The sequence below is a fragment of the Phascolarctos cinereus genome, unplaced genomic scaffold, assembly GCF_003287225.1.
Source record: "Phascolarctos cinereus isolate Bilbo 61053 unplaced genomic scaffold, phaCin_HiC Scaffold_1;HRSCAF=81, whole genome shotgun sequence".
Lineage (NCBI taxonomy): Eukaryota > Metazoa > Chordata > Mammalia > Diprotodontia > Phascolarctidae > Phascolarctos > Phascolarctos cinereus.
The window spans coordinates 23,843,250-23,870,527 of NW_027555514.1; the positions used below are offsets into that span (position 1 = coordinate 23,843,250).

At 40.6% G+C, this 27,278-nt stretch overlaps 1 protein-coding gene across 1 annotated transcript in view; it reads left to right on the top strand.

Annotated features, from left to right (window-relative positions):
* GADL1 (glutamate decarboxylase like 1) overlaps positions 1-27,278 on the top strand; it is a 187,053-nt gene that overhangs the window by 35,987 nt on the left and 123,788 nt on the right. The window contains exons 4-9 of the mRNA XM_020993432.2: positions 2,494-2,584; positions 5,006-5,112; positions 8,434-8,549; positions 18,108-18,187; positions 18,302-18,356; positions 23,332-23,448. Coding sequence (XP_020849091.1) covers positions 2,494-2,584; positions 5,006-5,112; positions 8,434-8,549; positions 18,108-18,187; positions 18,302-18,356; positions 23,332-23,448 — 566 coding nt within the window. The remainder of the gene's footprint in view (positions 1-2,493; positions 2,585-5,005; positions 5,113-8,433; positions 8,550-18,107; positions 18,188-18,301; positions 18,357-23,331; positions 23,449-27,278) is intronic.

Sequence of the window (27,278 nt, forward strand, 5' to 3'; positions counted from 1 at the left end):
AATTTCTCCCCTTTAACTTGACATTCTTGTTCCTAGGCCTAATCCTTCCTTTCTAGGATGACACAGAGTCAGGCTATTCTCCCTTTCACAGGAAATATTTTTACTTACTCAGTTCAATTCAATCCAATTCAACAAATTTTATTAAGCAGCCACCGCATGCAGAGCACTTTAGGATACAAAGACACAAGGAAAGAAGTTCCTTCCCTGGGGTTGTCCATTTCTTTGCCTTTATCATGGTGCCTAATATATAGTCAATGAATGCTTTGTTGATTGATTCTACTGGAGGAGTTTACATTTTTCTCCCCTAAATCAATCAGCAAATGTTTGTTAAGTGATTAGCTCAGTGCCTGGCACACAGTAGGCACCAAATCAATGCTTATTGACTTACCTTGTTAACTTGCTTGCTATATGCCAAGCATGATGATGGGCCCTGAGGCTGGAAAAGTTTCCAGCCTCAAAAAGCTTACATTCTCTATTTTTTCCAGTCTAATATCAACCAGTCAGTCAACAAACATTTATTAAGCAGCTATTATGTGCCAAGTACCATCCTAAGTGCTAGGGATCCAGAGAAAGGCAAGACAGTCCCTGACCTCAAGGACCTCACAGTCTGATGTAAGGAACTTTGTATGAGGAGGTCACTTGGTCTTACTGAGCTTCAGTTTCTTCCTAATTAAATTGAAGAGGCTGAATGAGATGGCGTCACATTCAGTTCCTTCAATACTGCTTGTGTGATGTGCTTTGAAGTCCCTTCACAGTCATGGACACCTAGATCATCTATCTCCAGGTGTTCAGTGCCCTTCCACCAATGCGGCACCCAGTGCTAGATGCATATTCTAGATGCGGTCATCCCAGCCCTGCTTGCATGTTTCACTTTTGAAAGTTAGTCTCTGGGGGCAGCTAGGTGGTGCAGTGGATAGAGCACAAGCCCTAGAGTCAGGAAGACCAGAGTTCAAATCCAGCCTCAGACACTTGATACTTACTAGCTATGTGACCCTGGGCAAGTCACTTAACCTTGATTGCCTCTCAAAAAAAGTTATTGTCTGATATTTTCTGCATTCTAACTGCATTTAGTAATAAATGCATATGTTATAGTCACCTTGACCTTTGTCTTTCCACTGGACCTTGATGATTCTGGAGGAGGAATGAGGTATCCCTGCCTCACTTAAATCCAATTCACATGCATTATCAAGACATCACCCTCATAATGTCATTGGTCCTCTTCAAGAATGAAGCATGTTCAACAACCGTCACAACAATGTATGGCTTTGAAGGCAATGACTTTCATTTTCGGCATGGCAACCATGTAGGTACTTAATATATGTTTCCTGATTTATGTTGCCAGTCCTGGAGGTCTAGTTTGAAAAATATAAGGGTGGATTTACCAAGAGTAACAGATAATAATAATAATACCAATGATATTAGTGCTAGCTAACATTTATTATTAATAAACCAGTTCACTGGGCATTCTGTTTCATATGCAAGCACAGAAGGACAAAGAACAAAGTAGCAGTCCCATTCCTAAATTTTAATTCTTGGGAATCATTTCTTTGAGTGACCCACTATTGAAATTTACAACATTGAAACCATGTGCCCAGTAAAAAAGTGACAACCAAAAAAGAAATAGACTATTAAAATAAGATGTGGAAAAATTCTTCTAATCAACTAATGGAATCTGGAGTGATCCATGAAGAATTATAATAATGGTAACTATTTTTAGTGCTTCATATTTTGCCAATTCCTGGGTGCAAATCTTGTCTCTGATACTTACTAGTTATGTGACCCTGGATAAGTCACTTAACCTCTATGCCTCAGTTTCCTCATTTATAAAATCAAGTGATTGGGCTCAATGGCCTTTAGGGTTCCTTCCAGGTCTAAATTTATGATGTTTATGTGAATTACCTTACTTCATTCTCAGAGCAGCTTTGAGAGATAATTACTGTAGCTCTTGTTTTCCCCATTTAACAGATAAGGAAACTGAGGCTCAGAGAAGCCATGACTTGCTCATGGACAAAAGCCAGAATGTATCCAAGGCAGGATTTGAACCTGGGTCTTACCTATTTACAAACCAGCCATTAATGCACTTTACCAACCTGCCTTTCTAATGAACAAAAGTTTGTAGAATATGTGAGCAACTCCTCGTTGCCTGTCCCCCATAAAACCCAGCAGGGCAACACTGTTGGTGTCTGTTCATAATATTAAAATCTAGGGTTCATGCTGAGAGTCAGTTTCACCAGCTTAAAAGTCAAAGCTTCTAACAATTTGGCAGACAGCAATTAAAGGGGATGTTTCTCCTGGAGTAAAACAAACATAACAAAAATAGGAAAAGGATGTTTTCTCCAGAAATAAACTGAAGGTTCCCTGTTGAAATTGTCTGATTGCCTCGGGGCAATCTGCCTGTTCCAGGAAAAGTGCCATGAGAAAGGACTTTAAAGGTTCTCTCTTCCTCTGCACATGCATGTATGAATTAAGAATGACTTGTGTTTGAATCAACAGATCACCCAAGATTCTTCAATCAGTTATATGCTGGCATTGATTACTATGCCCTAGTCGCTCGGTTCATCACAGAGGCTTTGAACCCAAGTGTGTAAGTGAAGTGTTACTGGAATTTTGTGGCAAGAATGGATTTCTTTCCATTCAGATATTTGGAGCATTTGCTGAATGTTTGTGTCCTGGTTCCATTTCTGTCCTAAATAATAGTCATAATTGGTGACCTGAACATACTCACTTTCAGAGGGGTGAAGAGGGACACTGATCTATGATTTAACTGATAGGGAACTCATGATATGGAATCTCCCTCCATGGATACAGATCAATGGCTCAGCTGAAACTTCATAAAATCATAGCTCTAGAGATGGAAGGGATCCTAAAGACCATTGAGTCCACCCCCCATTTTATACTTGAGGAAACTAAGGAACAGAAAGATTAAATGACTTGCCTATGGGCACACTGTGAGCATTGTGTATGTCAGGAATTGAACAGTGGTCTTTCTGACTTGGGCAGCTAACATGGCAGAGTGGATAGAGCGCTAGTCTGGGAACCAGGCAGACTCATCATCCTGAGTTCAGCTCTGGCCTCAGACGCTTACCAGCTATGTGCCCCTGGGCAAGTCACTTAACCTTGTTTGCCTCAGTTTCCTCATCTATAAAACGAGGTAGGGAAGGAAATGACAAATCACTTTATTGTCTTTGCCAAGAAAAAACCCAAATAGGGTCAAGAAGAGTCAAATATGACTGAAAGGATTCAACAACAACAACTTCGTGACTTAGTATTCCTTATTGGAATCTCTTAATAGTTCTTAAGTCGTAGCCCCATGCTCCTCTGAGTGAAGGGGTGTGGGAAAGCCATAATGAATTTTCTATTGCCCACTTTCTTCATGCCTATGACTGTTTGGGCTAAGAAGGGGATACAAACAATAATAATAACTGGTACTCATATACTACTTTAAATTTTGCAAAGCACTTCACATGTACAATATCATTAGCAACCTCACAAAAACCCTGTAGAGTCAGTACTTCAGATATCTTCATGCCCATTTTACAGAAGAGGAGACTGAAACCCAGGGAAGTTAGCTGATTTGCCTAGGGCCACATAACTAGTAAGAATCGGAGGCAGAATTTGGACCTAGGTCTTCCTGACTCTAACCACAGCATGCTATATCCAATATATACCCCACCAGACCTCTCAAAATATAAGAGAGTGAGTCTTCCATTTTCTTCTAAAACAAACCAACACAAAAATACTAGAAGAATCTTACACGATACAGACACACACATTAGACAAATTTCTATATACCTGTATCCACACAAATGACATTCATAACTGAGATGAATTTTCATTTTTCTCATTGGCTTCAGTGATTGCTAATGTGTTCATCACACTGCCAGCATGACTATTTCTGAATATGTCGTAGTCAGAATTTCCATAATATAAAGTTGGTGGCATCGTTTTTGTTCTAATCTCTGAGATGCAGTATTTTAAGTATGCTTTAATTTAATTTATTGACTTGCATTTCCAGATCTGTATTTGCATCTATAATTTTAAGGTTCACACCCCACTTCTGATGTGCCAGGGTGACATTGGACAATTCATTTAACCTCATAGGGCCTCAGTTTCCCCATGTGTAAGATGAAAGACCCTACATGGTCTTAGGGTCCCTTTCAGTTCTGTGTCCATGATCCTATGACCTTTTCGAGACTTAGTTTTCCTCATCTGTAAAATAAGGGGGTTTCACTAGATGGCCTCTGAGGCCTGGGGTCCTTTATCTCCTTTCACAAGCTGCTAAGGCTTTAGAAATGAGCCCAGTGATCTACTGTATGTAGGTCACCTGAGGGACAGCCTAGCTGAACCATCACCACCATGAGGTTGGCCAGCAAGGTGGTACATTTGGTTTTTGTTTTGTTTTGGGGGAAGGTGAACTCATGAGAGTTGACTACTCAGGTGTGAACAGACTGACAGCCCCTTGGTGGAAAGACCTTTGCGTAGCAAAAATAACTCCTTCACCAAACTCCAAGGTCTATCTATGCAGAGCAGAACAGGCATTGGTTCAGCGTCAAGTGCCAATAACCCCTCCTGTTCTTGTTCCCTCTTTTGCCGAAAGATCCAGGGTAGAAGTAGAGCTGAAAAGAAAGTCCAGAACAAAACAGACTTTCTAGCTTTTAAATACAGCGTCCTGATTTCCTGTTTTCTGCCTCAAAGGACTAGTAACTCAAGTCTCCAAACCTTCTTTGGCTCATTGGCCACTAGTATTTATCTACATGTGAATAACGCCTTCATTGCTCGTGTATTTCCATATCCTGGAGGGGAAATTTCCTGAGAACCACACCAACTCAGGACCAGTAAATCCAAGCCTGCCTTTTTCTGCTGAAAGAACAGGAGTGTAACTGTTGGTACTTGACTGAATGATTGAAGCTGCTGCCTTCAGGCATGTCTGTATGTATTGCTGGGGAAGGCAGAGGGACATTTGGACCCTACTTGTAGAATTAAAGCTTCTTTCATACCTGTCTAGTTATACCTATGAGGTGTCCCCAGTGTTTCTGTTAGTGGAAGAAGCTGTTCTGAAGAAGATGATTGAATTCATTGGCTGGAAAGAAGGGGATGGCATATTTAACCCAGGTAAGAAAGACGAGTTATTGCCTTTTTCCTTCCTTTTCTGACATTTTAAGAGTACGTCACTCTCATCTTTTATATTAAAAACAAGATCTTGTGTACTGGGCATTGATGCAAAACGCTGAATGTTAATGATGCTGTTTGGCGAAGACGGATCTTGTAGCTTTCTTGAAATTGACGGCTGTGTGTGCTTCCATGCATGTAACCCCACAGAATGGAATGAAGTCTGTCTTCCCAAGAGTTGGGGTCCTGTCTCTCTCATCCTCAACCTTCTATGAGTGGATGCATGAGTGAAAACGTATTTATTAAGCATTTGCAACGTGCCACGTCCTGTGCTAAGTGCTGAAGAGATAGATACAAAAGTAAAGACACTTTACCCTTGAGGAGTTCATTCTAATTGAAGGAGACAATACATAGAGGGGATTGGTGGCCAGGGGAAGGCATTTCAGTTTGGAAAATTACATGGGTAGGGAGTACAGCTGTAGAGGAGTAGATGGAGACACTCTTTCCAGGATCAATCATTTGAAAAGTGGGGTTGAAGGGAGAGGGGGAAGGGAAGGTGATTGGCAAAGAGAGATAGCTGGGGAGGAAAGTGAAGCCTGTCTAGAAGTAGCTTGGATGGAGTTGCCTATGTGAGGATGAACTTCTTCAGTCAGGATGAAGAGCTCAGATTTTACATCTAACCATTGTGTGACCCTGGGCTGCAATTCAGATAATCTGAGGCAGCCCCCTTGGAAAAAGAAGAGCTGTGATTCAAAACCCTTAGGTAGCTAGGAGCACTGTGCTTGGAGTCAGGAAGACTTGAGTTCAAATGTGGCTTCAGATACTAACTGGGTGACCTTGGGCAAGTCACTTAAACTGTCACCACTTAGATACCTAAACAAAGGTAGAATAAGTAACATCATCACTATTTTACAAATGAGGCAGTGGATAGAGGGCTGGGCCTTCAGTCAGGAAGTCTGGTCTCAAATACTTACTATCTGTGTGACCTTGGGCAAGTCACTTAAACTCTGCCTCAGGTACCTCCTCTGTAAAATGGAGGCAACATTAGCATCTACCCCACAGGGTTGTCATGAGGATCAAAGGAGATAATACTTATCACAATGCCTGGTATATAACAGGTACTCTAAAAGTATTAGTTATTATAGTTGTTGTTGCCATTTTTTACTAGAAATTTTCCATACTGATAAAATAATAGATGCTTCGCTGTGTATGTGCATGTGTAGATAATTGGTCTGGGCCTAGGATTTCCTTGGTTTGAGATACTACTTGTACGGAAGCTCCCTCCATCCAGATTGTTAAACTGATTGGCAAACGTGCTGGATTGGCCAACTTAGAGTCTTAGAGAGACCCCTGAGGCTGCCCAGCCTCAGGGCATGTCAGAGGTGGACCTCAAAACCAATCAACCCCCACTATGGACATGTGTGTGTGTGCGTTTGCATGTGGGTGTGTGTAGATTGCAGTGTGATGTAGTGGATAGAGCTTGAATCTGGGAGTCGGGAAGAACTGGGTTTAAATCCTATGTCAGAAAGATACTGGCTGCTTGACTTTTATAAATCCTTCACCCTCTGAGTGGCCCAGGCAATTCCCTGAGACTAACAGTTGCTGTATTGCTAGAGGAAATTTCCTCGCCAAGAGTATTCTCTATCCATGAAATCACAGGTCCTGAGTTTTTTTTTTTTAAGTTGATATTTATATTGTGACTCTAAATCGTATACATATACACATGCATGCACATGTGTATGAATACAATGAAGGAGAGACAAGTAGCTGGCTCATCCATTCACTAAGTTCACATACACTGGGGAGAAATGAACTTGTTCAGAAATAGGCTAGCTATGGAAAGAACTTATGACTAAACAAAAGATAGACAGCAGTAGAGGATGGAAAAAGGATAATTTTGATTATATTAATTTAATTTTTTTTTTGCACAAACAAAACCAATGTAGCCAAGACTGGAGAGAAAGCAGAAAACTCTGATAAAGGCCTCATTTCTCAAACATGCAGAGAACTGAGTAAAATTTATAAGAATACAAGTCATTCCCCAATTGATAAATGGTCAAAGGATATGAGCAGGCAATTTTCAGATAAAGGAATCAAAGCTGTTTATAGTCATATAAAAATTCTCTAAATAACTATTGATTGGAGGAATGCAAATTAAAACAACTCTGAGGTACCACCTCATATCTATCAGATTGATTGATATGACAAAAAAAAATGACAAATGGCAGGGATGTGGGAAATTAGGACACTAATACATTGCTAGTAGAGTTGTGAACTCATCCAACCATTCTAGAAAGAAAGTTTGGAACTATGCCCAAAGGGGCTATAAAATTGTACATACCTTTTGATCCAGCAATAAACACTACTACTAGATCTGTATCCCAAAAAGATCCCCTCAGAATGGAAAGGAACCTATTTGTACAAAAAATATATATAACAGTTCTTTTGTGTCATGGCAAATAATTGGAAATTGAGGAGATGTCCATCAATTGGGGAATGGTTGAACAAGTTATGGTATATGAATGTAATGGAATGCTATTGTGCTATAAGAAATGATGAGCAGGTTTCAGAAAACCCTGGAAAGACTTACATGAACTGATGCAAAGTGAAATGAGCAGAACCAGGAGAACATTATGCACAGTAACATCAGTATTGTAAGGATAACCAACTATGAATGACTTAGTTGGTCTCAGTATTAAATGATCTAAGGCAATTCCAAAGTACTCATGATAAACAAAAGGCTATCCACCTCCAGAGAAGACACTGATGGAGTCTGAATGCAGATTTAAACATACTTCTACTTTACTTTCTTTATTTTTGTTAATTTTTTGGTCTGGGTTTTCTTTCACAACATGACTAATATGGAAATATGTTTTGCATGCCTACACATGTATAACCTATATCACATTGCTTGCTCTCTCAGTGAGGGGGATGGTAGGGAGAGAGGGAGAGAATTTGGAACTTGAAAGTTTGAAAAACAAATGTTAAAATTTTTTTACAAGTAATTGGGAAAAAAAAATTTTAAAAAAAGAAAAAAAATGAGTTAGAACCATATAGGGGAAACTCTTCATAGGTTAGAACTCCAGGATGAGGAAGCAAAGGCCTGGGTACCTCTGTTGTTGACCTGTTAAAATGGGAATCAAGTGGAGAATTTGTAGCCACTGGGGAGCCCAGGTCTCAGGCAAGGTCACTTGGGATCCAGGGCACAGTCCTCTTAATGGCTTATTCATGGAATTATTTCTAAGGTGCCTGAAACTGTAGCTAAGAAGAGCTGAATGTCAAAAAAGATACCTTCAGAGACGTTTTTTCATTTTGTTTTAACAGGTGGTTCTGTGTCCAATATGTATGCCATGAATTTGGCTCGATACAAATACTGTCCTGAGATTAAGGAGAAGGGACTCTCTGGGTTGCCCAGACTGGTCCTTTTCACATCAGCAGAGGTAAAGTCATTGCCCCAGGGCCAAGACTATTTTCTAAAAAGTTATGTTTCATAGTGCAGGTTGATTCTCAAGGCTATTACTGTATGACTTATTATAGCTGTGTATTAATAACGGATGACCAAAATAATGGGATGTGATAAAGATCACTATTTTTATCAACATTGGGTATAGAAAGAATTTTAATAGCAGACTCAAAAAATCCCAAAGATCACACGTGAGCATGGATACCACATGTATACACATGTGCACACACACACACACACACACACGACACACGCTTTTATACACACTGTGCATCACCTTTATTTGAAGTGGCTAGTAAATTTATAGCTAGGCTCTAAAATTCTCTTTCAAGAAAGGGAAAATTTAATTTAAAAGACAGCACATTCTCTCTCTGGGCAGTGTCTTCCTTGAGCACCTGATTAATGGGATTTCAGAGGGCTGAGAATAGGATCTGTGGTGACACATCCAGGCTGTGCTGCTCATATTCTCAGGTTCCCTTGGGGATTAATAGACTCTGTGCCAAATGCAAATGGCAGCACCTTTGACTTTCATACAGATAGCTCTGATTTTGAGCCTAAGCTATTCTCCAGGGAACTGGAGGGAAAAGAATCCAATTATTGGGGAGACTTGTACTCTTCATCCACTCAACAAGTATTTCTTAAATATCTACTGTGTGCTAGGCAATGGAGATGCAAAGACAAACCCAAAAGAGGGCTTACCCACAATGAACTTATATTCTATTGGGTGAGAGCAATATAAATACAACTAGGTAAATAAAAATGTAAAAAAAGTAAATACAAAGTAATTTCTCCATGGGAGGGCATGTTTATAGCTAACAAGGGAATAGGAAGTGAAATCTGAGCTGAATCTTGAAGGAAGATAAGGGTTCGTTGCAATAGAGTTGAGCCAGAAAAGCATTCCAGGCCTAGAGGACAGTCTGCAAAAGTGTGGAGGTGGGAAATGGAATGGTTTCTTTTTTTTTTTTGGTTAGGCAATGGTGTTAAGTGACTTGCCCAGGGTCACACAGCTAGTAAGTGTTATGTGTCTGAGGCTGTATTTGAACTCAGATCCTCCTGAATCCAGGGCTGCTGCTCTATCCACTGCGCCAGCTAGCTGCCCCAGGAAATGGAATGTTGCGTAGAAATAGCAAATAGACCAATCTGATTGGTACATACTGCATATCCAAGAGAGAACTATGCTGTAAGCCCCAAAGAGTAGACTAAAGCCTGATTATGAAGGACTTTAATTGCTAAACAGAGCATGTTGTCATCCTAGAAGCAAGAGGGAGCCCCTGGAGTTTCTTAAGCAAAGTAATGATATGGTCAGACTTGTGCTTTTAGAATACCAATTTGGCCACTACGTGGAGGACAGATTGGAGAAGAAAGATACTATAGTTAGAGAGATAAATTAGGAAGCTGTTACAATGACAGACGAAAGATGGTGAAGGTCTAGACTAAGATGGTGGCCCTGTGAGTGGACAGAAGAGAATGGACACAAAAGAGATGGTATAGAAATAGAATTGACGAGACTTGGATATAGAGGTGGGTGTGAATGAAGAGTCAAAGATGGCTCCTAATTTGTGAACTTGGGAGACTGCAAGGATAATGATGTCTTCAACAGAAACAGAGAAGCTAAGAAGAGGGGAGGGCTTGAGGGGAAAGATAATGAGTTCTATTTTTCACATGTTGAATTCAAGATGTCTAGAGGATATGGCAAGGAAATGTTCAATAGACACTTGGAGATGAGACTCAGAGCTTTGGAAGAAGATTAGGGCTGGGTATATGCTGTAGATCCAGGAAACATCTGCATAAAGATGGTGGTTGAAGCCTGGGGAGCTGATTAATACCTGAAAGAAAAGAGAAGAGGGCCTAGGTAAGAACCCTGGTTTTAACCCACACTTAGGAAGCAGGGTATGGATATTAATCTAACAAAAGACTGAAAATGAGTGGCCAGGCAAGTAGGAGGAAAACAAGAAGGGATTATACTGTACCATAAGAACCCAGGAAGTAGAAAGTACCTGGGAGAGGGGTTGGCCAACAGCATCATGTACAGAGAAGTCAAACAGGATGCAGACTGATAAGAGGCTTGCAGATTTGGCAATTACAAGATTACTCTTAATCAAATTCCTCAGCTCCCATGATGTTGACCTTCACTCTCCCTCAGCCAGGTGCAAGGGATGGCCACACCCTTTATCTTAATGTCACCCATAAATGTTCCACTGGAACTTTGGAGAAAGTAGTTTCAAGTGAGTAGTGTTGGACACCAGACTGCAAGGTGATGAGATGCAAATAAGAAAAGAACTAGAAATAATGAGTTTAGATGGCTATTTCCTTGAAATTTGGCTGTGAAATGGAGGACAGTTGTGGAATGATAGCCTGAGGAGCTAGTAAGGTCAAATGAGACTTTTTTTTGAAGATGATGATGACTTGGGTACATTTATATGCAAAAGGGAAAAAGCCAGATACTTAGGAGAAACTAAGAATTAGAGAGGAGAGAATGAGTGTAAGGGTCAAGATGCTAGAGAAAATAGAAGGGGACAAGATCAAGGGCACAAGTAGAGGCATTGGCCTTGTCAAGAAGAAGGACTATCTCTTTATAAGACATAAGAAGGAAGGATGAGAGAGGAGGATTTTTTTAGATGAAAAATAGTTGTAAAGAAGGAGTTCATGGCAAATGGCCTTTGTTTAGTCAGTGAGGTACCAAGTAAGATATTCTGCTGGAGGGAAAGAAGGAAAGAATGATTTGGAGGTGCCAAGGAGGGAAGAGTAGTTTTGGAACAGTCACTGTGGGTGTACATGATACAGTGAAAGTCTATTAGGGAGGAGTAGAAGCATTACTTTGCTACAATGAAGGCCCAGGTAAAATAAAATAAGATTAATTTATAGTGGACCCCATCAATATGGTTATGCAGCTTCCAACACCATTGAGTAGCACATGAGTAAAAGCAGAAAAGGTGAACAGAGGGGGTAACTGAAAGTTGAAGTTTGGTCAAGTATAAGTGGTGATTGGATAAGAGAGCAAGAGATTTGAACATAGAGGGCTGTGTATAACTGAACTGATGAACTATAGAGTCAAGATGGGGAGAGCAGGAAAGTGAAGCCAGAGCAGGGGCGATGGCCTTAGAGAAGGCTGAGGAATGGTGGAGATGGAAGCCATAATAATAAAGATGAATCAATAAGCTTTGGAGGAATGAGACTCAGAGCAGTGATAGAAGCTTAGAGGAGAATTTATGTTTAGAGGAATTTCAGAATTCCTGGTCCTGGAAGTAGAACACTTATAGGTGATGTAAAAATCCAAGGATGACCACCCCTGTGTGTGGCTGAGATAAAGTGAGGGTGAAAGTCATGGGAATTGAGGAATTTGGTGAACTGGGAAAGGCTCATGGGGCCATTGATTTAAACCTGGAAGGCGCTTAGAGGATATCTATTACAACCCATTCATTTTTCATCTGAGAAATGGAGGCCAGGAGAGGTTAACTAACTTGTCAGTATCTGAAGTGGGATTTGAATCCATGTCTTACTGACAGCAGTGCCATATTGCCTTTCTTGATGTGATACCAATGTGCATATTGAAGTACCTAAGTATGAGGGCAGCGGTTGGAGCAGAGAAGAAGACTGTGAGCCATGGTTGCAGTTCTTGAGAAAGAAAGGATAATGACCTGGGGACTGGTACCTGGCTGCTGCCAGGAACTAGATTGGGTTATCTATCTGGATGGAGAGGCTTAGAAGAAGAAAGGATGCTGACTGGTGACGTGGGCTTCTGCCATTATAGTAAAAAGACCTGGGTTCAAATTCTTCCTCTTCTCTTTACTTCTCTGTGTGACCTTAGATAAATTACTAATCTTCCCCAGTCCTCAGTTTCCTCATCTGTAGAAATGAGGGAGTTGATCTAGATCAAGGGTTCTTAACCTTTTATGTGTCATGGACTCCTTTTGTCAGTCTGATGATGCCTATGGACCCCTTCTCAAAATAATGTTTTTTAAATACATAGTATTGCAAAGGAAGCAAATTATGTTGAAATAGTTATCAAGATATTTTTTTAAAAACTCCCCTATACATTCTGATAACCCTTGGAAGAGACAATCCTCTAAATTTTGATTCTGTGACACTAAGAGGGGAAGGCTTTGCCTGGGATAGCTAAAGATTACTCTTTCCTAGAAGAAGGGGGGCTGGCTTCTTAAAATTCCCTTCCACTCTTTCCCATGGAATTTCTTCTTTCCTTTCCTAGTTTCTCTTCTCTGACCCAGCCCCCATTCTGAAGGTCATCTTCTACATACAGTAGCTCTAGGCCATTGTCAAGTACATGAGGAAGATAGTTACCTGACACTCTGAACTCATTCTAAAGTCCACTTTCCCACCTCCCTTGGCTATTTTATTTTATAACTAAAAGCTACTTTCCTTTGGAAAAGGGCAAGGTGCCCAATAGGAGGTTGCCAGTAGGAACCAGCCTTACTATCTTCCCTCAACTTGATCTCCTCAGGAGATTCTGACCTTTGCTTTTGGTTCATTCCATGCCATACAAGGAAGAACAGATGAGAGCTTGTAGGCACTCACTAGACTACTTGTCCTGGGTTTCTAAAACTGGTTTTCAATAGCAATAAGGGCTTCTTCTCCAGGGGGTCTTTCTTCAGTGACAAAACATAGATGTTTGGGAAACGTGAGTTGTTTCCCAAGGAGATGTGAAAAGAAGTTTTGGGTGTCTGGAGGAAGGTGCTCCTTCTTCCTCTAGATTTCATCTCTGAGTCCTTTCCCTTTCTAATACCCATGTCCCCCTCCCCTGAATGCTATTGATGGACAGGGGAAAGAGCAGAATCAAGATCTAACTAGCAAAATCTAAGGCAAGAATTCCTAACTAAAGGTCCCTAGACCCCCAAGGTATCTATGGATAGATTTCAGGGGGCTCTTGTACTTGGATGGGAAAAAAATTGCATCTTTATTTTCATTAACCTCTAACTGAAATTTAGCCTTTCCTTCAATTAGGAATGTAGGCAACAAATATTCTTTTGAGAAGTGGTCATTTGGCTTCATCAGTCTGTCAAAGGGGGTCCATGACACCAAAAAGGTTAAGAATATCTGTTTCAGGATTTGGACAGGTGTTTCTAAACCTGAGAAAGCCATCCTAAGTAGGACATATGTTAATGGCTCCTTTTTTTTTTTTTCAATTTCCCTTTCTTCATTGTATTTAAACCTTGCCTAAGCTAACCTAGACATATAACTCTGGAAAAGGGAAAGGCAACTCCATTGAAAGAGAGAATAAAGGATATGCCTGGGAAAGCTCAGAAACAAAGGTGGTGCTAGTAAATTTCAACAGAGTAAAAGGAAATTGGATCACCATACCATTGTGAAACATTGGCTAAATGACTTTTATATCTCAAGAGAAGGCCTATATGCAAAGGAAGGCAGAAGAGATGCTTTGTTCATCTTGCCAGCAGGAGAGAGACAGAAAACAGAGAGAGGTAATGGACCTAGTTTTCTCAAGAATGTCATTTTGAGAGAACAGCCTTGAGAAGTGGCTATTTTATTATTATTTTAATATGTCGTTTTTCTCTTTTAGAACCAGAATTAGGAATTCTGGTAAACCAGGGAAAATTTATATAAGGTTTGGGGGAGCAAGAATGGAGTCCCATGGCATGAGAGACCTCATACTACTGTGCTTTGTATCTTATGAGGAGGTGGCTCAAGGGAGGAGTCAAGCAAGGCCAGATGATGGAAAACTCATCTGGGTAGCCACCTTAGTCACGTGGCCTGACATTGACATTCTAAGGTGGAGCTCTGTTCCCCTTTCTTGCACAACAAAATGTATTCAGGCTATAAAATTGACATTGGTCCACTCATACTTATCAGTGTTACAGCTGGTACCCACCTGACGACCTAAACTCACACTAGTCTATTTGCAATGGGATCTGAGAATTGCTGAATCCCGTGAGAACCAGGCTGCAAAGAAAGGAAGAACATGAGGGAGTCTATTCAATCCACTGGAGCCCTCTAAGAGATGGGTATTCAACTTCCCCTGTTGTCTTCTAGGCCCCTGAGTGTGGGCTAGTGCTTATTGGCACAGATTGCTATTTTCCACACTGCTACTTTCCCAAGCAGGACAACATTCAGACTCTGTCATTACAGGTAAACTGAGGCTTTGTGGGATCAGAATCATACACAAACAAGAGGAGCTTTTCAGTCAAAAGCACTAGCAATATTCACTAGGAGGTGCCAAGGACATAGAGATAACTGCTCAATGGTCCCTACCCCAACGAGTTTCCCATCTTGCCAGAGGAGACAACATGCCCATTTCTAAATAGGCACAAAATGGAAGCGAGGCAATTTGGGATGGAAAGCACTGGCAGCTAGGAGTGGAGGGAGCTGAGGGAAAGTTTCATGGAGAAACCGTCATTAGAGCTAAATCTTGAAGGTAACTAGAGATTTTCAGTGATGGAGGTTGGGGAAGAGCATTGCAGGCATGGGGAACCTCCAGTGTAAACGCATACAAATGGGTGTTGTATAAGGAACACTTTGATATGTATTTAAATGTAAAGATGCTGTTCTTATCCCATTGCCCACCTAGAATGGAAACTCTTGGAAAGTAGGCACTGTTCTATTTTGTCTTTATACGTCTAGTTCCTTATATGTCATAAGTGCTAAATAAATGCTACTTGCATTGAATCCAAATTCATTCAAGCCTCCCATTTTGTAGAGGAGGAAACTGAAGTCCAGATATAGGAAGCAACTTTCCTGAGATAAAGATAGTTGGACAATAGCAGAGTTGGCAACTCTTGGTTGCCAGTTGAAGGCCCTTTCCATGACACCATGGTGATTTCTCAGTAGATTCCTCCTCCTCTCTGTACGGCGCTGCCCAGTCTACTGGATAATGTTGACTCCATTCATTGACTTAGTATCTATGTAACATTTGACAAGTCACTACTTTTCAGGACCTCAGTTTCCTCATCTATAAAATGCAAGGGTAGAACTAGGTGATCTTTGAGGTCCCATCCAGCTCGAAATCTAAGCTCTTAAGATCTTATGACTGGGGTTGAATCAATTGGTCATTAAAGCATTTATTAAAGCAGTATCAGCCTATGTTTTGAAATCTTCCCCGGTTACAAATATGCTTGGAGATTCCATTAAGCTATTGATAGTGATCAAAAGATTATTCAGATTCCATAATTTAGTAAAAATATTTAAAGCAATATCACTTCCCCACATTTATTACAATCCAAAGCTTGCTTAGCTTTGGGTGGTCACCAAGACTTTATCCACAAAAGTGTGTTAACTCTACCCTGGTCAGGCCTCATATGTTTAGAGAAAACATGAATAGGATAGACGTGCCCAGAAGGGAATAAAAGGCCTGGAGAAAGGGTGAGGTTTGATTGAAAGCCCTGAGGACATATAGCATACAGAAGAAAATACCTAAGTCAGTGGCTTCAAATTTGGAGGGCTGATGTGGAAGAGAATTCTGGCCCCAGAGGGCAGAAACAGGAACCAATGGAGAGAAATTCCAAAGAGGAAGATGTAGGTTTGATGTAAGGAAGAACTTCTTTTCTAAAGAAAAAAATTTTTGAAGAACTTCTTAACTACTAGGGCAACCGTACCATATGGTATGGGCTGCCCTGGGAAGTCATGGGTTCTACCTCACTGGGGGTCATCAAGCAAAGACTAGATGGCTAATTTTTGGAAGTGGAGAGGGGATTCCTTTACAAGTCTGTGTTAAACATTTAAGAGATGCTATCTCTCATATATTGAAGGGCCAGAGAAGATTGGGGTATGGGGGAAAGGGAAAGGGGACAAGACAACTGCCTTCAAGCATTTGAAGCGCTATTATATGAAAGAGAGATTAGATGTGTCCTGTTGGTCCCAGAGGGCAGATCTGGAAGTAGTGGGAGGGAGCTGCAAAGAGAAAAATATAGGCTTGATGGTGGGAAAAACTTCCTAACAGAAGGAGTAAGCATAAAATGGAAGTGAGGTGCTGCTAGAGGTAATGGGTCTCCCCACTCCCAGCTGCATCATCCATCAGGACATCAATCAATTAATCAGCAAGCACTTGTCAAACCCATACTGTGAGCCAGGTGCTGTGGTAGATACCAGGGATGTAAATATAAAAATGGAATAACTTTTGCCCTCAAGATGCTTACACTCTATTAAGAAACTCTCTCTGATGGAATTCAGAATGGCAAGCCCTCAGTTCACCGCCCTCTTCCTTCTAGTTGCTTCCATTTTTTAAAGTAATAATGAAAGTCTGCAGAGAGTCTTTGCATGTTTCCTAAAACTGGGGGAGGGGATGGAGAGAGAACTGGGGCAAGTTTTTCCTTTTCCTTTATGCTGTTGGTAAGAGTGATTCTTTTGTCATTAAATGCATTTGTTTTCTCTGAACTCCAGCTCATTTGTGTGTGTGTACGTGTGTGTTTTTCTATGCATACAAACGAAGCATGCCTGAAACATCTACAAGGTGCTTCTCCTCCCCACCCCCCCAGCCCCTTTCCCGGGCTTCTTTTCTTCCCTGCTTCTCTGAACTGCTCTAGCTCTGCTCTTCCCTACTTTTATCTGTCCCCACTAGACATTGCTGTCTAGTCTGCCCGTGGGTACAGATGCTCAGCCTCCACTTCTGCCGGCATCCGCATTCTGATTGCCACTTTAGGTATTCTGTGGGCTTGCTGGTTCCCGAGTTTGGAGTGGGCTGACATTTCCCAGTGGCCCCACAAGACTTTTCAGAGAGCCTAATAGGCAGGTTCTGGGGTGTGGGCGAGTATTTATCACTCTGAAATCAATAGCTGTTGTTTGAGGTCCCAAACCTTGGGTGGGCAGCAGCTCCCCTGAGCTGGCTGTGCCTCTGACCATGCACTGATACAGGTCGATGTTGCAGCAGCTTAATTACTTTTCTTTGGACCTGATTGTTTGTCAATGGGCATTCTGCTGTTTTTGTAACAAGAGGAAATAAAGGCAGCTTACCAGAATATGTAGGATGGCCTCATCCTCCCCAGTGGTATTATTTCTACATTTGTTTTTGCAAAAGGAAATAAGAAAGTGCCAAAAAGAAAAAAAATGCTCTTGCCAAAAAAAAAGAAAAATAACCACAGTCAAGGAAATACATCAAGCTGAGCACAGCAGGCATGAACACACTCCTTCCTACTTATGGATAGGTTAGTTATTGTTGCTTAGAGAACAATGGCCATGGGTGCCCACAGGCACTTGGAATTTTGAATCAGAAGACTCTTTAAAGATGATCTAGTCCAACTCTCATTTTAGATGTTTATTAATTGTATTTTATTAATTCATATTCATTTTCCAGTAGAACATGAGCTTCTTAAAGGCCAGCGCCCCTCCACAGGAGTAAGCAGCCGCTCTGTTAGAACGTTTGAGGCAGCTGCATATGCAGGTTCTTTCCTCTAGAGTTAGCAGTGTTGAATGTAAGCATCTTAAGGAAAATGTTCTCTTTTCTTTGTTCAGGGAGTAAGAAAATGGGGTTCAAGGGTCACACCATGAATCTTATTAAGGAATCAATGTAATGTTATTTTCCTAGCTTGCTGACTCAGTTTCCCATTTGTCTCTCCTTTTCCCCCTAATTCAGAGCCATTACTCTATGAAGAAGGCAGCATCTTTCCTTGGGATTGGTACTCAGAATATTTACTTTGTGGAGACAGACTCAAGGTATTGGGACATATTCCTGAGAGGGAGGGAAGGAATCTGTGCTTCAGAAAGGCACTAGTGATGGGGATGATCTAATTAAACAATAACTGAAAATCTTAAATCTATGTCCCTTAGAGGTAAGATGATACCTGAGGAACTGGAGAAACAAGTCCAGCGAGCCAGGAAAGAGGTGAGAGAGAGAAAGATGCAGAGAGAGCAAGAGAGAGAGAGAGAGAGAGAGAGAGAGATGCACAGAGAGAGAGAGAGAGAGAGAGAGAGCAAGGGGGGGGGGAAATGTGTGTGCCAGTGTGGCTATGGATGCTTGTGGTGGGGTATACAAGAGAGAGAAAACAGGAGAGGGTATCAAAAGACATCAGCATGGATGAATGCTCAGGCCACCTCTCCAGGCCAGAGAAAGAGGGCAGAATGTGAAAATTAAAATAGGTACGCTCACATCCAGATGTTCTGTTTACAGGTGTAGCACACTGACTCTCCATATTCTGTGGAGCTGTCCAGATGTTCCAGCTGTGTGGCAATTTAAAAAACAAACAATCTCATTCTCTGTGTCCTTGCCTAGTGCTAAACCATGAGGACAAATATTGCTGCCCTGCAAAAGCCCACCCTGTGCTCTACCTCTCCTGCCTCCAAGAGTCCTGCCGCCTAAAACCAAACCAAACATCCCCCCGCCCCATGCTGCTTTGAAAAGGAATTGAACTTATTTAATCAATTCCCCAGCCTCCCACTCAGGCTGCACTGTTTCCCCAAGCAGAGCCCTTAACCAAACACCCTTCCTGCAAGATCCCCTTTCAACCTGGTAAAGTTTGCCTTTCCCGTGTCTGGGCAGTGAAGCCCTTGCCTGGTCAGGTATCAGCCAAGATGGCCCTAGACCTGACTTGTGGGTGCAGTCTTAGTCCTCCATGCCAGCCATCTCTCTCCTGGACCAAGAGCTACCTACAAGACTTTCCTCAGCATAAAAGCAGGCATCCTGCTTCCCTTCTGCCCCAAGCCCCACTTGCCAGCGGAGCTGCAGAGGTGCTCTCAGATGTCTTATCAATAGGTAGGCATGAAGGATGTAGGCAAGTCAGGTGGGACCACAGGAAAAAATGAGAGCGCCAGGGTACTTAGTGGGCAGAGCAGCCCGCTAGCCTGCCCTGGATTGTAAGGTCTAACAGAGACTAGGTCCTTCCTTACCTGCCCTAATGAGCAGTGTTTTTTTAAGAAACTCCTGTGTCAGCAGGCCACATTTTGACAAAATCTGTTTGGTTTGAATGCATTGAAATTTTTTTAATTTACATGAAGAACAACCAAAAACCCTTATCTTTATTTCATCTTTGTGCTGTAGATATGCATGCTCTGATCTTCATTTATGTTACGTTTATTTTTAAAACTCAAATGACAAGTGGATTTGAAAGTCGCCTGATGATGCCTACACCCCTCCCCCAATATCAAAAGCTCTTTTCATCTTGAGTGAAATGCTAGTTTTCCATTTGGGAGGCAGGCGTTAACTGTGTGAATCATAGCCTTTGCTAAGGCTCCTCTTCCATGGAGGATCTTCAAAATGAATGAGCCTTAACAGCTGTCATACTAATGCGAAGCATCTTATGTAGATTATTTCACTTGTGTCTCAGAAACCTTTTAAGGTAAATGTGCCTATTTCCCCCATTTTACAGATGGCAAAACTGAGGTTCTGAGCAGTTAATTAACTTGCCTGGGGTCACATTGCTAGTAAGTGAGGCAGGATTCAAATCTACCCCCTCCTCACTTCAAGCCCAGCTCCATCTCCACGACTCCCTTTAATGAAGACTCACTCATGTCATCTAAAAGCTGACGGGGCTAGAAAATGTGAGTAGATTGGGAGAGAAGGGCTTTTTTTGTTCATTTGTTTTTACTGAGTTCAACAACATTGAACAAAAAAAATGGCTAGACTGTGTTTTAAGTGCAGTGGAGAGGGGGGATATGTGCCTCTTTTTTTTTTCCTTCTACCTTTCCTTTCTAAGCATCTTTCTAGCCACAGCTTGCTCTGAGTAGTTCTTTTACTGGGATCTTTTGGCTTTAGGCAGAAGTACTTCTCAGCCTTTGACTTGAATCTTTCCATGCCAGAGAAGAGGCTTCCCTGGAGTATATCCCATTCCTTCCATCTAAATTTGAAAGGTTCACTTCCTAGTTCTTCCAGTTGGGTTGGGTTTGGAGGTTTAAGCAAATCATTCATTTGGCTTTTTAAAAAATAATATTTCCCCCCAATTACATGTTAAAACAATTTTTTAAACTTAAAAAAATTTTTTAGTTCCAAATTCCATCCCTCCCCCCACTATAAGTCAGTAAGGAATCTGATATCATTTATGTATGTGCAATCATCGTTCATTCATTTGTAAGCACGTGCCTGCTATGTTCCAGGCATTATACTAATTGCTGAGAATACAAAATTAAAAGCGAACTAATACTTGCCCTCTAGGTGCTTATATTCTATTAGGGAAAATAATACATGTAGGTAAATTTCATATATATGTATGTGTACATATATACATATAACAATATAACACACATATATACATATGTGTATTATGTGTGTATGTATGTATGTGTGTATGCATGAATTGTGATGGGGAAATGGCACTACCAACTTGGGATCAAGAAAGGCCATGCAGAATAAGTAGCACCTGAGTAGCAGCTTTCCTTGGAATTGGAGTGAGCCAGAGATTCCAAGGAGAAAGGACTCATATGTTAATTGGGTGACGGGAAAAACAAAACAAGTATTGTCTTCTCATCGTGATGAAGCCCAAAGTCTTTCTGACTTGGAAATTGCCATTTTCAGCAGATCATCCTTTTTTTAGCTTTTATAAAATGGGTGTGGATCCAGTTGACTTTCACAGGGCCAGCTTCTTTGTAAAAATCTTTTGCTGTGGCTACAAATGATGAAGAAGGAATCTTTTGGCAACTTCTAGAGGATGGAGGAAAAGAATTCTCCAAGCCTGTGTCTCCCCAGGGATTCCACAATTGACAGGCTCATTTCTCTGCTGAATCATTAGCTACTGATTGATTCCATTTGTCACAGCTGTCTCACACAGCTGTCAGGAACCCTTTTCCACCACATGTTTTCTTTAGCAGGTATGTGTCACCTGCCATTCATGTTTTCACGTTACTCTTAGAATTTTGTTTGCATATCCAGTTAGAGATATGATTCAGAAGTGGCCTAAATGAATTGCTCTGTTCTTTGCTCTATTCCATGTAAAACTACCCTGCTGTTTGGCACAGTGGATAGCATGCCAGCACTAGAATAGGGAAGACCCGAGTTCAAATATGGCCTCACACACGTACTAGCTGTGACGCTGGGCAAGTCACTGAATCCTGTTTGCCTCTGTTTCCTCATCTGTTAAATGAGCTGGAGAAAGATACCACTCCATGAGGAGTTGGTCACAACTGAAATGACCAAATGACAACAACAATAATTTCCTGACACTAGACCCAGTACTCTATCCACTGAGCCACCTAGGTGGTGCCTCTGAAACCTTATTTTCATCAGTTCCATATTCTCATTGGATTACCTTCCTTTCTTTTGCCATTCTCCTTTCTACAGCTTGCAATATTAGCTTCCTTTTGGAATAGCTTCTTATTCTAATGTTAGCTTTCTGAAGACTTCCTGTCATCTCCATCTTATGTAAGGAGCAGAAAATCTGTTGAAAGCTTCCCAAGTCCTTTGATGATCAGCTGCCATTTTGATGGATTCCAGAAGAATGAAACACAAACTTCACGTCCAGATAATCTCGCAGAAGATCTAGCTAAGGATGAGCAAAAGCCCAGTCACTGTTTTCCTGCTGGGCTCCTATCAGTTTTAAGGACATAAATGAGGAAGCATGGCAGAGGTTCAGATCCATTCCATAGTAAGGAGTAGGAGAACCCAATGTTTGTCTCCCATTTGGTTTGAAGACTTAGTTTCTTGACTTGATGGAGAGAAAATATGCAAAGGAAACATTAGTTAAAAAAAAAAGCATGACTCATTGTCAGGCAGTGCCAGATTACTAATTTTTACCCCCTTAAGTATTACTAATGACAAGATGTCACTTGGAGATGGAAAAGTCAGATTTTGAAAAAATTCCAAGTAATTATTGTCTCTAAATTGAACATTTTAATTAATCAACACATTATACACCAGCTGGGTGAAGAACGCTATCTCAGGTGCTAGATGAGATGTAAATTTTAGATAAGACACAGTCTCTGTACATGTGAATTTTACAGTCTAATGGGAGGAAAAAACACATATAAAATAGCTAAAGTACAAAGTCACATGGGGTAAATAGAGTTTAACTTACTCAGGGTGATACTGTCATTATTTGTCAGAGTCAGAGCCTGAACTCATATAATCCTGATTGTGAAGCTGACCAAGCATTACATCATAAATTACTGAACATTTACTTATTTATGTGAATTGGTAGAGAGAGAGTTTCCTTACATGGGGAGTTTTCTACACTAATTAAATCACTACTCTAGGGAAAAAATCAGTAGAATGTAAGCTCATTGAGGACAAAGACTCTGGGGGCATTTTTTGGGTCTTTGTAGCTCTGACTTCTGGTATGGGGTCTTGTATTTTTTTAACCTGTGTTTTCATTCCTATAGTGAGATCTGAGTGAGAACATACCTTCTACCACTATTGTTTAGCCACCATTCAACTTATTGCCTTAGAGAGGGGCCTGGAAGCATAGCAAGGTTAAGTAACTTGACCGGAAGCGCACATCCAGTATGTGTCAAAAACAGGACTTGAACCCAGATCTTTCTGGCTCTGGAAGGAACTATCTAGCAAACTGTTTCTAACTTTGCATGTAGAAAATGTTTACAGTTTATTGAATTGAATTAAATAAGTAGATGAGAGAGGGAAGACGAGGTTAGCACCAATGAAAGGGATTAGGTAAAGCATCTTGGATGAATGACATGGGAGTTGAGATTTAAAGTCTCCGTTGGATATCATCAGATGGGGAGGGTTGGGAGGGAGGGGGATGTCTCAGAAGATGTTCCAAAGAAATCACACACAATCATGTACTCCGCTGGGCCCATTCTCTTTCTGACCATGAAGACTTTATACGACTGCTCAGTAATGTGTCACCACTACAGAATGTGCGTCATGGTGCCATTGACGTCCTCACGGGTTTTCTGTTTCTGTGACTTGTTTGCAGGGAGCGGCCCCTTTCCTCGTCAGTGCCACCTGTGGGACAACTGTGCTGGGGGCATTTGATCCTCTAGATGAAATAGCAGATATCTGCGCCAGATACGGCCTTTGGTTCCACGTAGATGTAAGTTTGCCTTTATGTACATATATGTTTAACTCTCAATACTTTGGTTTGCTTTGCCAGGACTGTGTTTTTGTCTTATGTAAAACAGATGGGGAAACTCTCAGTGACATCTACATCTGTGTATATTTCACATAATTAGGAAATAGATATGTAAATTATTTCAGAGTACAAAGAAGTCTCCCTGACTTGCTAGGTACATCTTTTTTTTTTTTTAATCTTCCTGAGTCTAGACCTCCCTACCCCACTCTGCAAATGTGCAAATGGAAAGGCTGGATGGAGTAGTAGAAAAAAAAATTAAGACCTGGATTCCAGTCCAGTTTCTGCTATTAACCCCATGACTAGGTCAGCTCAACTTTTAAGGCTTTTCCCTATCTTTAAAATATACCTTAAAATATGATGATTCCAATATCCTGGAAAGGCAAAATAATTACATATTTGAATTAAAGACCTTTTCCTCTGGCTCTAACAAGGATAATTATTTGAGAAGAATAATTCATTTTTTTTATAGTCCTGTGGTTTTTTTTTTATTGATTTTTTTCAGTGTCCTAGAATTGCTTAGAAATAATTTTTCTTCCTAATTAAAAAAATTCTTCAAAGTCTATAAAGCAAACGGTGAAAAGCTAAATTCATTTAGTTAGGAGTAGCCATTGAGTAATTTACATAAAGATGGAAGGTTAATTGGTTCTATTCTACATGAGGAAAGGGAATACTTAACATTATTAGGTGTTTCCTTAGTGAACTCTCCTTTGTTAAGTGAGTGACTTAGTTCCTATTTGCAGGTAGGAGGATGGCCAATATATTTCGATTTTCTGGTTGAACATTTAATGAGCATGAAAAAACACAGAGTTTTTGTAGTTTGGAAGACTTTTGATCTTTTTTAAATGTGAAATTAACTGTATGATGATGCTGAGAGCATGTTTGGACATATTAAAACTGTCATTCCCAAGGAAACAGTTTGTATTCTGCATTGGGACCAATAACATAGTATTAGGCAGATGACAGGGGTTCTGTTAGCATGCCTCTGCTGGCATTTCAGGAAAATCATTTGGGCATCCCATTTTCAATTGGATTCTCTATGTAAGTGTATTTACATATATTCATTTAAAAACTTAATTTTCATTGATTTTATAGACTCACAAGTATAAGAGCACACTACTTCCATAGCAATAATGTGAAGTGAGGATTTTTGTATCCGCAGGAGCAAAAACACAGTAAACCCCCAAAAGCCCCCTGAGTAATTCATATTTGTTCCACTCTCATCAAAAGAATATCAGATATGGATTATACAGATTTTACGAAAAAGAGCAACTACAGGCATTTCTAAATCAGGGATGATCTTAGAAGTTCTTAGAGCTTAGAGAGAGATGGAATTCTGAAGAATTAGTAAAAATCTCTAATGTCTTCAAGAAGAGAGGTTGAATTTTTTAAAGAAGCTGCTTCATTTTGAGAACAGTAAAATAAACTTAAACTTGGAGTTAGTAGAACTTTTTTTCTTATGATCTTTAATTGCACAAAATTAAAATCCCATTTGATTCTTGCCTCCTCAACTTTTCTCCTCTTCCTCCTCCTCCTTTCCTTTCTTCGCTGACCATAGCACCTGGCACACTGTAAGCACATGAGAAAGTCTTGTTGAATTGATTTTTGTGTTACAATCAATGAACAAACATGCATTACTCGCCTTCAATGTCTCGGACACATTAGTGGGGATATAAAGACAAAAATGAAATGATGCCTGTCCTCAAGGCGTTTGTATTCTATTAGAGGACATAGCATGTTCACATATAAGGACATACAAGCTATTGTATGCTACATGGTGCCTGCAGTGGATAGAGCACCAAGCCTGGGATCAGGAAGACTCATCTTCATGAGTTCAAATCTGGCCTCAGACACTTATTAGTTGTGTGACTCTGGGCAAGTCACTTAACCCTGTTTGCCTTAGTTTTCTCATCTATAAAATAAGCTGGAGAAAGAAATGGCAAACCACTTCATTATTTTTGCCAAGAAAACTCCAAATTGGGTTATGAAGAATTGGACATGACTGAAAAACAACAGCAGCGACAAAAAGCTGTTTAGTCTCTTTCTTCATTGGCATAAGGAACTCCCAATAAAGAAACTCCCTCTACCAATGCAGATTGACACCTGTTCTTCAACTTATAGCCTTAGAATGTTGACTGGGGGCACTGTGAGGTTAGTTATGTGACTTGCCCAAGGTCACGCAGCTGCTATGTGTCAGAAGTGGGACTTAAACCCATGTTTTCCTCACTCTGGAGTCAGCTCTGTGCTTCTCTTATCCAAAATGTAGATAAAACGGATACAAAATGTTGATTAAAAAGCTCATTTTTGGGGAGGAGACATTAGCAGACTTTGTCTGGTTACCTAAGCCACCACCTGTCCTATTTTTCATTCAGCCAATTTGATCACTGGCCAATAGGCCTCATGCTTCTGTCATGACTTCTTGAGGCTATGGTTTGTACAGACTGACTGCCAGAATTCATTGAGGCACTAGCCTGCCCTGTCCCACTCCTGAGATTGTCCATGGCCCAGACTGGCTATCATAGTCTCTGGTGGGCTCCCTTTGTTCCCTAGAACTTTCACACCTAAAGTACTGTACCTGAGAGGTATCTGTGGGAACCTGGGGACCCAGGAATGAGCAATTACACAAAGGCAAACCAAGCCTGAAATATTTTCTCTGTGGGTTTGGTGGTTTATCATTTCTCAGCATATAATTTCAGGACCTTAGTCTGAACCACATTCCTACCCTCTAAGAAAAATCATTGTCATTGTTTTGAGGATAAAATGAGAAAATATCTGTAAAAGACTTTGCAAATCTTAAAATACTATATACATGCTAATTATTATTATTATTGTTGTTGTTATTATTAATCATTAGGCTTACAGAAGGGATTTCATTTTAGGAAATGGTCAAAAGTCAATTAGAGCCAGGTCTGGTGGATAAGATGGGGTGATTGAGCTAGGTAAATGCTATTTTGGATATTTATAAAAGAAAAAAAAACATCCGTTTACATGCAAAACCAGGACAATAAAGTAATGGGATAGATTTTTCTTTCATAAATTGGCTCAGAATGCTCATACAGGATGTCCCAAAAGTTTTTGTGCCATTTTAGACTTCAATAGCTTAAGCCCACACTAAGAGTTTGGGGACAGTCTGTATATTTGAATGGCTCATTAACTGGTCTATTGCATGTTTTAAACAAGTTCTTAGAATATTAAAGTTGGAAGGGACCTTAGAGATGACTTGGTCTACTACCTCTCCCTCCTACTTTTATACAAGAAATGACTGAGACTCAAAGAGATTCATAAATTGCCCAAAGGCACATACCAGGTTCAATTCCACTGAATTCAACCAGAATTTATTTATTTATAAACTGCCTACTGTGTGCCAGCCTTCTAATCATAAGCCCAGGGTTCTTTCATTGCATCATCCTCCCTTCATAAAGATCACTTTATTAATGATCAGTGTTCTCATGGAATAGAACCAAAGAAAATGTGGTTTCAGGATTAAATCTCGGTCTTAGAATCTGTAAAGACTAATTGACCACATAAGATGTTGATGATCTTGACAGTGTTAGTCAACAGTTGTCTCCCAAGGAGTATTTTACTCATACTGGCTGAGGTTTGTTCTGTCTGCACTGACTGAACTGGGCACTAGAAAGAGTTGATGCATGCATGGTTCATGAGATTATTATAACAAGAGGATGACATTTCAGAGAGCATGTCTATTGCTTTTCCCTCTCTCTCTTTTTTTAAGGATTCATTGAACTGCCATTTTCTTAGTAGTGGATAGATCCATCCAATTTCTAAAGCAGAGT